Source organism: Atractosteus spatula, chromosome 24, assembly GCF_055471065.1.
Source record: "Atractosteus spatula isolate fAtrSpa1 chromosome 24, fAtrSpa1.hap1, whole genome shotgun sequence".
Taxonomy (NCBI): Eukaryota; Metazoa; Chordata; class Actinopteri; order Semionotiformes; family Lepisosteidae; genus Atractosteus; species Atractosteus spatula.
This window is the reverse complement of record NC_142729.1, coordinates 2425550-2439863: the sequence shown is the minus strand read 5'-3', so window position 1 is coordinate 2439863 and position 14314 is coordinate 2425550. Positions and strand designations below refer to the sequence as shown.

Sequence of the window (14314 nt, the reverse complement as noted above, 5' to 3'; positions counted from 1 at the left end):
TAACTCCAGAAAGTAGCTGTCAGTATGTGTATATTAGCTAAATACTTTTCTTGGTAGAGGATACTAATAAAGAGTATATCTCCATTAATATTATTTCCTTTTTACCTCATTTTAAATATTTATCTATAATAACAACATACTAATTCTCACTTGTTATTTAACAAATCTCACTTTCAAAGTTTCAAAATTATGAAGATAATAGTATACTGTATGATATGTAAAAGAAGTATCAGATAAAAACAGGAAACTTTTTTTTTTCACCTGTTGGATTTCCAGTGGTTAATATGTGATTTGTTGGCATCCCTGTAATCATCTTCTGAGCTGCTGGATTCCTGCTGATCACGATCATCAGCCTCAGATGGTAGAGCGGAAGACTGGAGTGGGACTGTAGATGTAAATAACACCGGTGCTGGTGCTGGTGATGTTACTGTTGCTGTGAGAGAACATAAGCAATGCACAGGGTTTAATAATTGTAATATACTGAGTCTGATTCTTTTATCTTTTCTTTCAAATTGTTAAAAGAAATAAAGAAATGTATTTGTGAACAATTTAAGAAAAACATCCAAATTAGAGAACCTCTTGACATTGTGTTAGCATTTTACTGTACAACATTTACTGTGCACACATGTAACAGTATATGTGTTCTATCATCACAAATTATGATTCAAACTGATTCAGTCACATCATGAATATAATGCTGTCAGGTATAACACCAAGTACTGGACATTAGCCTAGTCCACATCAGGGAAAACTGATAAACAAGGCATTGGGAAAGTGATACATTCATTTTGATAACTACAGGAAAAAATAATTGAATTGAATTCATTCTTATTGTGACTTCCCGAAGGTCTCATATATATTGCATAAGAATGGTGTTTTCTCACACTATAATTCTTACCCTCAGTTACATTCAGGTACACAGGCACCCATTCCTGTGCTGCAACACACCGGTACCAGCCTGTGTCCCTCCTCTGCAGTCCCCCCAGAGTCACAATGAAAACTCTGCGTGCTCTGTAGTCTCTGATCAGGACTGAGGAACCAGTCCGATCTGCTGTCTTACAGGAGCTCCTGCATTCACTCTTACACCACATTTTCACACTGTTTGTGTGCTTGTCGCTGTAGTGACACTGGACACTGACACTCTTTCCTTCCTCAGCAGTTACAGTGGGATTCGCCACTGTCAGTCCTGCAGTGTCTGCCAACAGAGAAACAAGAGGTGACTGAACTCTGTGGTCCAGATAATTTGATTAAGAGTCCAGATCTATTAACTCCCTTCAAACCCCAAGTGGTGGAACGCTAGTGAACAATCTTTGGGTGTCACACCTGGAGAAGGCACTACAGCCGAAATGTTCTGATTCTTTTCTTCTCTTTTCAGCATGTAATAAACCTTTACTTGCAGCATACACATGCTGAAGCAGCTACCTACTTGAACACCTTGAACATTGACAAGCAAGCACTCAGGGGAAAGCTACATGAGTACCCTTCAACATATTGTTCAATTAACTTAACACAGAACAATTGAGACTTGTTAATAACACATTAATTGCAAAACAGGACACTTTACTCTTCATTGCAGTGCACACATGGATTTCTGAAATAGACTGATCACCAATACTATGAAATTATGAAAATATTATTTTTGCATTTCTGAAATTTAGACTTTGGTTTCATTTTCATAAACTAAATGGTTCTAAAATCTGTAGTCTATTTGTTTCATTTGTGATGTGTTATGGATCCAATAAATTAGTGTAACAAACGGGTTATTCACCTATTTTTAACCTGTACATATGCTTGCTGGCACTTAATTCACAATTAAAAGCATCTGCTGACTTAATGACTCTGCAGTACAATCCTGTCTTATAATCTGCATTTATATTTACAATACAAATAGTTCACATAATGTTAACTCTTGCAATTTTATAAATCCAGCCAGATGGCCAGAATAAAAATAAACAAAAATGTACCAATAGACTGGAGCAGTACTGAAAATTCAGTGTTTATCACCAATAAATCAATAGAATGTTAATCTTCTTTAGCAATTAATGTGTTATTGTCTAATATCATCTCTTATAACTGATATCTGTTCAGTTTAAGTGTTCACTACACACCTTCCCCCAACTGCATCAGGACGCAGACTCCTAATCTGACTGAACCATTTACAAACCTTAGACTCATCAATTCTAATGGCACAGTCAGAGATCCTGCCCCTGAACGCATTAATTTCATCCCAAAAATTATGTATGTCAAACTGAAGATAAAATTGATTCAGATCATCAGCAAAGTCAGCGTCTAAGTTACCACCTGTGTTAATACTGCTGCCTCTGTTCTTGTGCATTCCCACCATAGACCCAATACCCTCCCATGCAGAGTGTGAGCTATCCTTACACATTGCCTCCTCCACTTTATCCTTATACCAGCAGATTACCAGCAGTGGAGAGCAGATTAAAGCCTTCATGGGACGGTATCAGTACAGTAATAGTGAGAGTGTCCTTGTATGGGACTCCCACCTCCCTAAATTACGAAATTAGAAAATATTTGGTCTATGTATTAGCCACATGAGATACTGTATTATAAATTATTTTTATTTGGCATGTCTCTTGTTTGAGATGACTTACCATCAGTGACTGTAAGATAGAGATAGGCTCTGTCATCAGGTGTCTCCTTTCCACCTATCTCTACAGCACACCAGTACCAGCCTGAGTCGTGCGGCTCCAGGTTCCTCATAGTCACAGTGAAGACTTGCTTGTTGACATCATCACAGATTGATATTCTGTTGCCCTCTTTTACTTGAGATCCAGTTTGTATTAGAATCGTACAGAAAACCCACTCGGCTCCTTTACACCAGTATTTCCTGTTGGATGTGTATTTGTGATCGTACTCACAGGGGATGGTTACAGTTCCTCCTTTGAACACACTGAAATCTTTTACTGTACGCATGGTGCTAGTACCTGAAATGACAAAAGTCCAGTTCATCAACATTTCTAAAACATTTCAAAACATTTTCAAATCTAGGAACATCTTATGTGATGGCACAGTGCTGAGTATCATTGCCTTACAGTATGGGGGCCTTGGGTTCAGTTCCCAAGGGGGAATGACAGCAGAGTTTCTTTGTTCTCCCTGGGTTCATGTGGGTTTCCTCAGGGTGCTCCAGTTTATTAATAATAATAATAATATTACATGATAATACTTTCAAAATTTGTGTTTTACAAAATCCTTTCTCATACATTATTACCCAAACTAGTAATATGAATTTTCTTGAAAGAGAGTGTCCTTATGTCATGTACCCATAAGACTTTACACACTAGACACAACGTACTGTGTTTAAACTGAAGCCATGTGAAACAACAAATGAACATCCACATCAAAATACCAACTAGTAACTCTACAATAGAAACCCTCTTGAGACAAAAAATATTGTGTTTATTCTACAGCTGGTGCCAGTGATTATTTGTCATTCCTCTCATAAAAAGATAAGTAAGAGCTCAGGATAATATATCTTTTAGGTGTTTTGTATTTATTAATTATGACTGTTAATCTGAGAGGCATTTAATATGGCTTTGGACAAGGGAAGCAACCACACACAGCTGTTAAAGGCTTGTGAGCGCTGATGAACATATTTCAAGCATTTGGTTTATTTTAATCTTATATTTGTGGTGAATGACAGGTCTTAAGTGTGGTGTGAACACGCAGTTAGCCAGATTGTTTAAACCCAAGTTGCTTTAACCGATAATCTAAACTTGAGTTTGCCTTCAAAAAACAGTTAACCTGAACTCAGTTATTGTGTTAAGTCTATCCAAATAACTAGAGAAAATCATTCAATAAACCTGCTTCACGAAATAGAAATAGAAAGAGAGACATCTCGGACAATAAACTCAACTGTCACTCTTCTGCCCAAATGTAATCAGCAGGGAAATTCAGTTCTTCAGGAGAATCATGAGCAACGAAGCTCTTGGAGCAAGATGGCCTTTGGTCTGTCCTTTAACTGTAAGGTACAAAACATGATTTCTAACACTCTGGCATGCTGTACAGAACGACCTAATTCACTGTTTTCTTATGCTCTGATTTCTTCTCTGATGTGCTTACAATGAAGTCTTGTTGTTGTGTCCACATTCCTGCTGGAATTTTGTTTTCCATTCCCCATGTGTCACGCCCTCTGCAGCCAGAAGGCGCTCCTGCTCTGTCCTGTCTCTGGTTTACTGGGCTTTGCTGTCCTTCCGGTGTCTCTCTCTCTGGGGCTATATATTTCCGGATCTCTTATTCTGCTTGGCTCAGCATTGTTGTTCGGATGTCCTGAGACTCGCCTAGCACCAGGTTGCCCCACGTCCGCTGCCTGAGGGCATAGGTTTCTATACTACTCCTGAACTGCTGAGCCCTGGCCTTTTCCCTGTTCCGGCACTACGCATATGGGTCTTTTTCCGCTCTCCTGCCTCTTGACGGTTTGTCCTCTTTTTTCAGACATCCTTGACACCATGCTTCTCTCCTCCAGTACTCCTATAAGCCATTGCCACACTGTTGTTGTGGTGCCCTTAGTTCTTCTCTCTTTCCCTAAACCCACCTGCTGGTCAGTGATTGCAGTTGCTGTGTGTGGAAGATTGTGCTATTGGTACACCAAAAACGACAGAAGTCACAATGGTGAGAACTTGCAGTAGCTGTAGCTGTGACTACACCACCTGGCAACGTTAAAGGTGCTTGCACCCTTCTACCTGTTAAATCCCCCAGATTCACTTGTGTTCCCACAGACCATCTCAGTACAAGTCCTCTAGTATGTGCAAAGCTTAAGAAAATATAGCCTCCAAGCTATTACTGCAGTCCAATTTTTGTCACTTTGTGATACAAAAACACTGATGTGATTGCTGTCCTGATTGCATACTAAATCATAGATAGTTTCTACAGGTTTCTACAGGTATATAATTTCTACAGGTATATAATAATTCAGTGATTTGGCTGTCAACATTACCCATTTAATGATCCAAGGACGAGAAGTAGCTCTAAAAAGTTACCAAATCTAGGTTTTAATTTAAAGAAAACAATGTACAACAAATAGGATGTCTAGATAAATTTAGAAAAAACTCTATATACAAAATATCAAACATTTAACAGAAACAGAAAAGATAAATCACAAAGCATGATGTGATAAATAGCAGGAAAGTTCTGACACTATTACATTTATGTCACAAACTTCATGAACACTGAGGGTGACCGTTATGATTATGGTCTACATGCAGGTGCCACGAGTGAATCTTCACCTGCTGCGCTAGACGTACTGAACACTTGCAAGAAACACCAACAAAAACTTTGATGTTATAATTCTTTTTAATGAAAAATGTGTTCACCATCACCAACACTTTCAATACCCTCTCATCCTTTACAAATAAGGATAAATAAATAAATTACAAATAAGGATAAATAAATTTACAAATAAATTAAATATGAATATTATATGAAAATCATATAATATTAAAACGAACGTTCCTCTAGCCTACCATTAAATACAATTATTTAACGTCTGCCTTTTTAAAGAAATAAACTGAAACGTGTATTCAGTATACAGCACATTCCTAAACCGACAGGCTACCCCGGAATAAATTCTAGTGTTTTGACTAGACAAAACCTCCCTTAACGCAGATTTTCAGTAATTCTTAACTCCAGATCTAGCCACAACTGATTTTTTAGAAAGTTCAATTTAGTTCAACAAGAACTGACTTTTAATTAAACCGGACAAACAAAAGCTCTTAAAAATTAACAGTACTTAAGTTCAACTGTATTTATAGTAATAATTAACTTTATTAACAGGTGTTTCGGCAGTTTGTCTGACAGATACAGTAAGTGACAGGTATGGGATTCTGCCAGCACTCAAGTACAGGGACTTTTCGGGACTTTTATCCCAGGCTTGCAAGAACTCAAGAATACTAACAATAATGACCATTTAAATTAAAATAAAAACAGCCAATTTAAAACCTTTGTACAGGGAATCAAAACAATATCACAAGTTTACTTTGACGCATTTATTATCGGCTATGAATAATTAGTCGGTTCCTCACTTCAGATGATTTTGTATAAAGTAGCTCTCGCGAAGATCCTCCGTATTATGCCAAGCAAAGAAAACAGGAATTAAAACTGGTAGAAAAGAACAGTAATATTCAGCATGTTTCCTAATGCTTAGGATGTTATACTGGATCGTTTATCTATTTTAAAACAACAAAACAGCCTTAGTAAAATACCTCACTCTAGATCTCTAAAATCTCTTCATAATTGTACTGTAAAAAGTAAACGTACCGTAAATTCCACTCTGAAAGCCCAAAAGAAAAAAATCAGAACACGACGTTTAGACTAATGAGACATCTTCAGGTCAGAAGCCTTATTCATATAACTAATAATGCAATTATTTGTTAATAAATACAAAAAACGCCGAATGGTCGAATGGTTCTCTATTTTCTTCCTTATTATTTTCAGCGAAGAAACTACGCCTGATCCTTTGCAGCCCGCACAGTAATACTCCTACAAGTAGCGTACATTCCTGATATAAAAAGAATATCTTTCCGTTCAAAAAGGACAAATAAACATGTCAATTTTGTTAGACTTTAATTATTCTTTTCGAAGACTTACTGTCACTTGCAGGTTCTATCTGTTTAGCCCACTTATGCACTGGGAAAGAACAGTACTATACTATCTATACTTGATTACCGTATACTTACAGTTAAAATTCACGATTAACAATTGCAATTAAATTTGTCATGTTACAGTTTGGGGTCTGTAGCATTAGGTTTCAAAGAATTATGGAAAATTGTTATATCTTAAATGACGAAAAACGGTGACGAAAATTGTGAAGTATAATAGTTTTTTATTCGAATAAAAAAGGGGATGGTGGCATGATGAAAACTATTTTTTTATTTTTAAACAAAAAAAACATTTTTTTAGTTTTTTTAAACAAAAAAAAACATCTTAATTAAAGCCGTTGATTTTAAACCTCGCTAGCGCCGATAAACTACTGCGCGAAATGTTCTACGACAATCTAACCCAAATAAAATAAAGCACAGTATAAATTAATCACTGTATCAGGGATAAAGAGGGAAACACGACAAAATCTGAAATAAATAAGTTAAATTTTACGGTGGATGTTGGAAAAGTGCTTTGTGACTCAGTGACTTGTTAGTTAGAATACAGGAATTAAAATTGTTTATAAGTAGACAGTGTAAGACTTTAGTAGTAACTACTGTAGTAGTTGCCTAGCACGTGTCCCTCGGTCGAAAATTGGACCGAAGAAAACGCTTTAACTCAGATCCTGAAAAACCAATTAGATAGTAGAAAACGACATTATTGTTTAACAAAGTCTAAGTGCACTGTTTCTGAATTTAAAACAATTTAAATTATTGGTTCATTAATCACCAACAAAATTCGGAGCTTTTGACCTTCGGAATTAATTATAATGCACATACAGCTTTGTAATAAGTCTACAGGGCAAGGTTAAAGGGGGATGTAGATTTTTACAAGGTTTTTAAAATAATACTCAATAATAAAACCAATAATTTCTTTAATTAATGATAATTCAACTTTTTTTCCCTTGGGATATTCTTTTTAATGTATTTGTATAAAGACAAATGCATCAGAAAATTGGGATTTTTTAAATTGCAAAAAAAATCTAGATACATTTTTAGTTAAATTGTACGCCCACAATTTATGACGAATATAATTTATCCTAATTAAGATAATACTGAATGCACTTTTTACGTTTCATTACGAAGAAATCTGCTCATTCAATTGTACCAAGATGTAGTATACGCTGTCTAGTATTCTGAAGAAATATCTTCGAATGAAAACTTTGTCATTGACATAGAGATATATTAATTGGCATTCAAAGTTAGGAATTTTTGTGAATGGATTTATTCTTTTGCAACACGAGCTACACAGAGAAGTACAGGAGATGCTCTTACCAGGGAGACAGAGAGACAGGAGGAGAGCAGCAGCTCGCATGTCTTCACCCACAGGACAGCTGTGAGGGAGGCGCAGAGCTCTCGCAGACTGTGCAGGCACGCACACCACACTGACCTTTTCTACTTCCCTCTGCAGCTTTGTGCTTAGATTGTGTTTTTCATCTTCGTTATCAAGTGGGGGTGATCGTCTTGAGATTGCGCTGTGGTTTTCGCAGAGTGAAATACATGTACAAAAACATAAACAAAAAATATTACCATTTGTTTTTGTAAATTTAGTGTCGAGTTGCCATCTGGCCACATTATTTTTGAACCAAACACACAGTTCAAAAACATCTAACACAGTTACAAAGTTTCAAAGTAAAATATTTTACTCAAATTGAAGAATTTATTACAAACACATTATTATAGTGATGAAGACTTTGTTACTGAAAATTAACGACAGAAGTTAAAAAACAATAAATCACAATTATGGATCCAAGCTGTGTATTAATTAATTTAAATCTATAGTAATTATTATAGACAGTAGAAATAGAATTAGTAGTAAGTGAACCAGTTATAATTGTCCTGTAATTTGACAATTATTTTGGCAACAACTAAATAAAAGAATAGAGGTTAATTTCCATCCAGAAACACAGACTTTATTTAAAGAACTGAGTTATTAACTTTAATACAACACATGTTTCAAAGTGACACAAGTACTGTATGGGCTTGGTCACCTTTCTCCTTTCATATTTGTGTTTAATATTTCTCATAATTCAGATTACCTGTGTTAACTTCGTTATTAAGGTATTTATTCATTGGTATTGATAATTTACAATACAGATAAAAGAATGACACAATCTTGCAGGGTTACCTTTATCAACGAGTCTGAAGAAGGCTCCACAGCCAAAACGTTGTGTTTTCTTTCATCTCTTTTCAGCATGGAATAAACCTATTACTTGTTCCTTTGTAGCCTACAGTTAGTCCAGTTTGCATTTCATGTGTTTTTTTATAAAAATCTTGAATAGTTTAAAGTAAAAAATGGTCATTGAACCGAACTGAAATAAGAGGCTGCGTATTGCCCAGGGCTCTTTTTGCAGGGCTGACGGGCATTCCACAGAGATGGTTTTTGAGGTCTATAGAGTAAGTGTCTGTCAAAGTAAGTGAGCCTCAATGGAAACAATTGTGTGACCACATTAAAAAACATAATTGCAAGAAAGCACGGCAATATTTGTTTGTGCTTCTATCTTCATAACTTCTTAATTTATATGTGGGTGTTTGAATAGTGCTCAGAGGTTTGGTTGAGAGAAAAAAAAGGTGAGATGTTTCCACTGGCCAACTTGTTTTTCTTTGAATGTTTGTGCGTACATATATTTATGGTAAATAGCTGAAAAGTGGTTGGGGATTTATTAAAGTAAGGTAGTTTCATTATAGATCAAAACTTACATGTAAACAGTTCTGATGCAATATAACCAAGTAATATCACATGACATCTTTACTTTTGTCAACAATTTGGTCACTAAGCAATAGCTAAAAGAGCTCAGATAGTATAAAAATAATTATTTTTATATTATTACAATATTGAGTTCAAATTGCAATGCACTGTATTTAGATTCTCCTAGCACAAAAACCCCTCTGGACACAGCAGAGAAAAACAAGAAGCATAAAGCAGCCTAGTGTTTTGTATAGTGGACAGCATGGTGGCACTCTGGTTCACATTGCTGCCTCATAGAGCTGGGGCCCTGGGTTAAATTCCAGACTTGGAGTGCTGTCTGTGTGGAGTTTGCATGATTTCAACACTGTTACAGAGTGGATGATGCAGGATTGTAGAAACAGAATTGAACCACCACAGGCAATGTTGCCACAGTCCCAGGGATACTTTTTCCCTATTCTAACTAGGATACTAGTGAACTGGTTGCAGGAACTTTGCAGTCATAATCATTTGGTGTCTGCACTCACCGTGGACTCATATTCTTTCTGACAAGACCCTCACAGTTACCTGGGATAGTGAGCCTGAAAGATCTCAGGGTGAGATCCTTGGGCTATCCTTGTATTAATATCTCACATTAATATCACATTAATATACTAATCACAATAGGTGACATCACAGGAAGCCAACACCCACTGTTTCTCCCTCTGGAGAACCAGAAAAGATGGAGACACTATCTTGTGGGAATTTCAATGAAAGAATTGTCAGAAATGTGTCTTTTAAAATCAGTCTTGGGAATGAATGGCTGATTTGAAACACCCCGGATGATTTTAATCATGTGCTCAAAGATGGTGCAGTCTCTGTTAATGCCTTTAGGATGAATATTAGTGGTACAGAGCACAGCATAACTATTCTATAAGAATAACTATAAAAAATAAATATACAATGGAAATAAATATACAATGGAAACAAGACCATCAATAAAAGGCATAACGTGTGTCATGTAAAATTATTAAATGATTATTCACTCTTCCAATGATGTCCCATTTTGTTTAATAACCATATTATTAATAATTTATTATCCATCTATTATTAATTAATATTTCAGATATTTCAGCCCTGATTTTATTGTCAACAGAACTGTGCTGGAGTACACATTTTGCATATCACTTAACCAGTGAATTAATTACAGAATCTAAATTCTTAGTGTGATTTATTATTTTGTAATTTGAATATATTCTGTGATTAAAAATCAAGTGGAGTTACTGGTTATGTTTCCTGGCTTTATTACTGTACATTATTAATTCTATGTAGTGATCTGACATTGGAAAAACTCCCATAATAATAATTTAATTCATGTTTCACATACATCCTGTGGGTAAACTGTTTTCAAAAGAGGTTTACCACTAGGGGCTTGTGAACAGTTCTGTAAAATTGTATTTATATATTGTTAACATGTTAATAATAAAAGTATTATTCATAATATCCTGACTGATGCAGACTGCAGAACAACTGATGGAAATGTTTAATTGCTCTCAGTTAACAAATAGTTACAACAATAAAGATGATGCGTACTGTTAGACTCCACAAAGAAAACCACACACGGTTCTGATAAGTCAAACTGTAATTTCTATATTGCAATAAGGAAAGGAGGACAGATTAAGTTAGCAGTTTAATCTTGTCTCTCACTCACTTTTTCAAACAAAGGAGCAGGTTTTTTTCTTGAATATGAGGAAAGTTTCCATACAAAAACATACATATGGTAACACTTTATAATAATTTTCATTAATAAATCAATAACAAACATTATATAATGCTTAACAGATCACTAGTTAATGTACATTCACATAGTTATAAGTGTCATTAAATGATAATTCATATTTTAGGTCATGTGTTTTTAAATATTTAAAAATGATTTAACAAATGGATAATAAAGTATTTTTTACTGTAGCGGCGAGGCTTATTAATAAGAAAGAATTAAGTGTTTCTGAGCTATCCCAAATTAGGCCTCATCTCTCTGTTCATCTCTTTGGTGCAGCCACAGAGAAACTATTCATGCAGGCTGATTTAAGATGTTTTCTTTTGATAAGAAGCAAGCTCCCAAAGGGGGATGCACTTAGCTAAGCCTGGCTATCATGATCAATGGTCATCCATTGGTGCCTATCTGTCTAGGGAGTGCCAGTTGGACATCTGGACTGCATTCCTAAGTGTCAGGAGTAAGTGACTCATATCTTACCTTGATCAACCAGTCAGGGACTGGTAGGGCCGAGTAACCCACGTGGGACTCTGATGCCCATGGAACTTTCAGCCAATCAATGAGCTGAAGTTCCTCCAGGTAAAAACAGGCAACACAGAGAGCCTGTGAGATTCAGAAAGGGACATTCAGAAGGGGAGATTCAACAAGATTCAGAAGAGATTCTGGAGAGGATTCTGTGGACTGTTCTAAAGGGAATTCAAAGGAGAATTCCAGGGCAGGATGGCCCAGGAGCAGAAGGCTCCCAAGGGCAGGACATTCTCGCAGCGCGCCTCCTGACCATCCTGAGACTCAGCCCGGACAACCACGGAACAGCCAGTGTGTCCGAGTGCCAGAACTTTGCTTTGTTCTAAGAGTTTAGAGCGGAGGTTGCCCGAGAATAACCAGAGGATCCACCCAATGTTAGCACCAGCAGCAGGCCTCGTGAACAGGTCAGAACTGTGGACAGCTGAATCACTATTCAGAACTAGCGCTTCATCAGGAACGAACCGGTCCTCTTCCTGACTTGCTGGGACCCACAGTCATCTTTTCTCCTGTGCACAAACTTTGCTAGTTAAAGCCAACACTAACTAGCCGGTCAGTGAGCATCTGCAGCGCACCGTCGCAAGCCAAACAGCACAGCCTGGCACACAGCCAGAGAGCGCGGATTGGACAGCAACAGCCTGCAACTGTTTCTTTGTGCCCGCAGGAGATATGAATCCCCAGAGATTGGATGAGTATTCAACTTCAATGCATTACAGCTCGAGAATTCAATTGTTATCCCAACCAGTTGATATCAATTTAATTCCTAAGAGTTATGTACTTGTTTCAAGTATCTAATGTAGAAGTTATAACCAAGTTCATTTATGAAACGGTCTAAATGAATGATATACTGAAAGTATGTCCTCTTGATATGTGTAACACTTTGTAACTGACTGAATATATACCTTTTGTATTCTGATAACACTCTCGATAAGATCTGTTAGTTTTATATGCATATTCTATGTATAAATAAATGTATCCTTGTGTATTAGCACCTGTGTGTGTGCGTTGTTTGAGTTATGTTGCATGGTTGGATTCTAAAGCCATCAAAAGAATCAACTTTGTTATTTACTGCTACAATTAATAATTGTCTCAGTAAATGCCCAAACCATACAGAACTGGTGCCTTCAGAGAGCCACTACATTACATTTTGGCTATGGCAACGTTACATATTTGGCGTCCCTGAACGGCTATGAATCATTACACAATGATCCCCCCAGAGTCTCAGCCCCGGGTGATTTGGGTTTTTTTGACAGAGGGTAAAAAACTCTCTCTCTCGCTTGCCCTCCCCCCCCCTGTGTATTGTCTGTTTTTTTTGTGCTGTCCTTTGACAAAACAAGGCTCGCCAGCTAATGTGAATCGAAACCTGTTTTTTTGGCTTTTAAAGTCGTGCGATGTGTAAGTGGGAACACATTATTATATCTTACATATGAAAAATACATAACATAGCTCCCGAACAAACGCAAACGTGTTTTTAATAAGATGCTTTTATTCACTCATAATCCGACAATTTCAGGAAGACTAAGGAAGGAATAAGGGAATTGTCATCTGTTGTTGAAGCTCTGTGAGCCTGTGAGCCCGACGTTTGTTGCATTGCTTGAAAAATAACTTTATTTCGAGAGACTGGATAAGTAATTCAAGTGTTTTTTTTAACTTCCTGAAAAACAACTAATAATTTAACTATATGTGCAAATGTTTTATGATATGTCGCTGTTGTGAATGTCTGTGGACATGTGCTGGCTGGACAGGAGGCTCTACTGTACACAGAGAGGGGCGGAAGGGGGGGACAAGCCAATACATACTCTTAGAGTTTGATTAATAGGGAATAGAATGCAAAAATATAGTACTAAAAATAAGATACACTCTACAGACATTCACGACGGCGACTGTCAGAAGATAGGACACAGCGGCTCAGACACCCGCTGAATGGAAAGGGGCACTTTAATGTTCTGTATGGCTAATACTAAAGCCAATACTTCAATACTTTAATATTCTTTTCTGTATGTTTAAAAATAGTGGGTACTGGCCTAATTCGTCCCTGCTCCCGTTGTTAGGTGTTAATGTGTTGTTAAGTGTGAATTTGTACCTGTTTCCCTGAGGTCTGGCTTTTTTTCTGGAAAACCATAACGCTGGTCTTGTCCAGATTGACTGTCAGCGCCCAGGTCTGACAGTGCTGCTCCAGCAGTGCCAGGTTCTGGCGCAGCCTCTGTTCTGTGGGCGACAGCAGGACCAGGTCATCTGCAAAGAGCAGGAACTCGATTTCCGTAATTAATGCAGATCAGTAAATCAAGGGACAAAACAATTATTGCACCCGGCTCCTCAATGGGCTTTGACGTGCTAATGCGTTGGTTTAAGAGTCCGGGTGTGGCAAGCCTCTAATGTCTCCCGACTTCGGCAAAAGGAACCTGCCTTTCATTGGAAGACAATGAACACATTCTAGCCGTACATGTGAATAAAGCATAAATTCACCAAGGGATTGGGTGAGCTCCCATCACAAAAAAAAACTGCGAACCTGCACTACAGCGACCACAGTACAGTATGGAGCCCAACACATTTTATGGGAAGAGACGGGGTGCTTCTGACGTTTTTAATTTTAAATTCAATTATAAATATTTCTTCGTAGCCTGTTCTTCAAGAAAACACCGCACGGGTGAAACGATCTTCGAAATCTACCACCAGGACAGTAAAAAAGAAAGCGGT

At 37.1% G+C, this 14314-nt stretch overlaps 1 protein-coding gene across 1 annotated transcript; it reads right to left on the bottom strand.

The window, feature by feature from the left end:
* Nucleotides 1-731: 731 nt before the first annotated feature.
* Nucleotides 732-8125, bottom strand: LOC148815771 (polymeric immunoglobulin receptor-like). The gene is made up of 4 exons (XM_088904686.1): nt 7932-8125; nt 2616-2948; nt 899-1195; nt 732-751 (listed from the first exon to the last, which is right to left on the bottom strand). Exons 1-4 carry the CDS (start codon nt 7969-7971, stop codon nt 732-734), a joined length of 690 nt encoding a protein of 229 aa, XP_088760812.1. The 5' UTR covers nt 7972-8125.
* Nucleotides 8126-14314: the final 6189 nt, after the last annotated feature.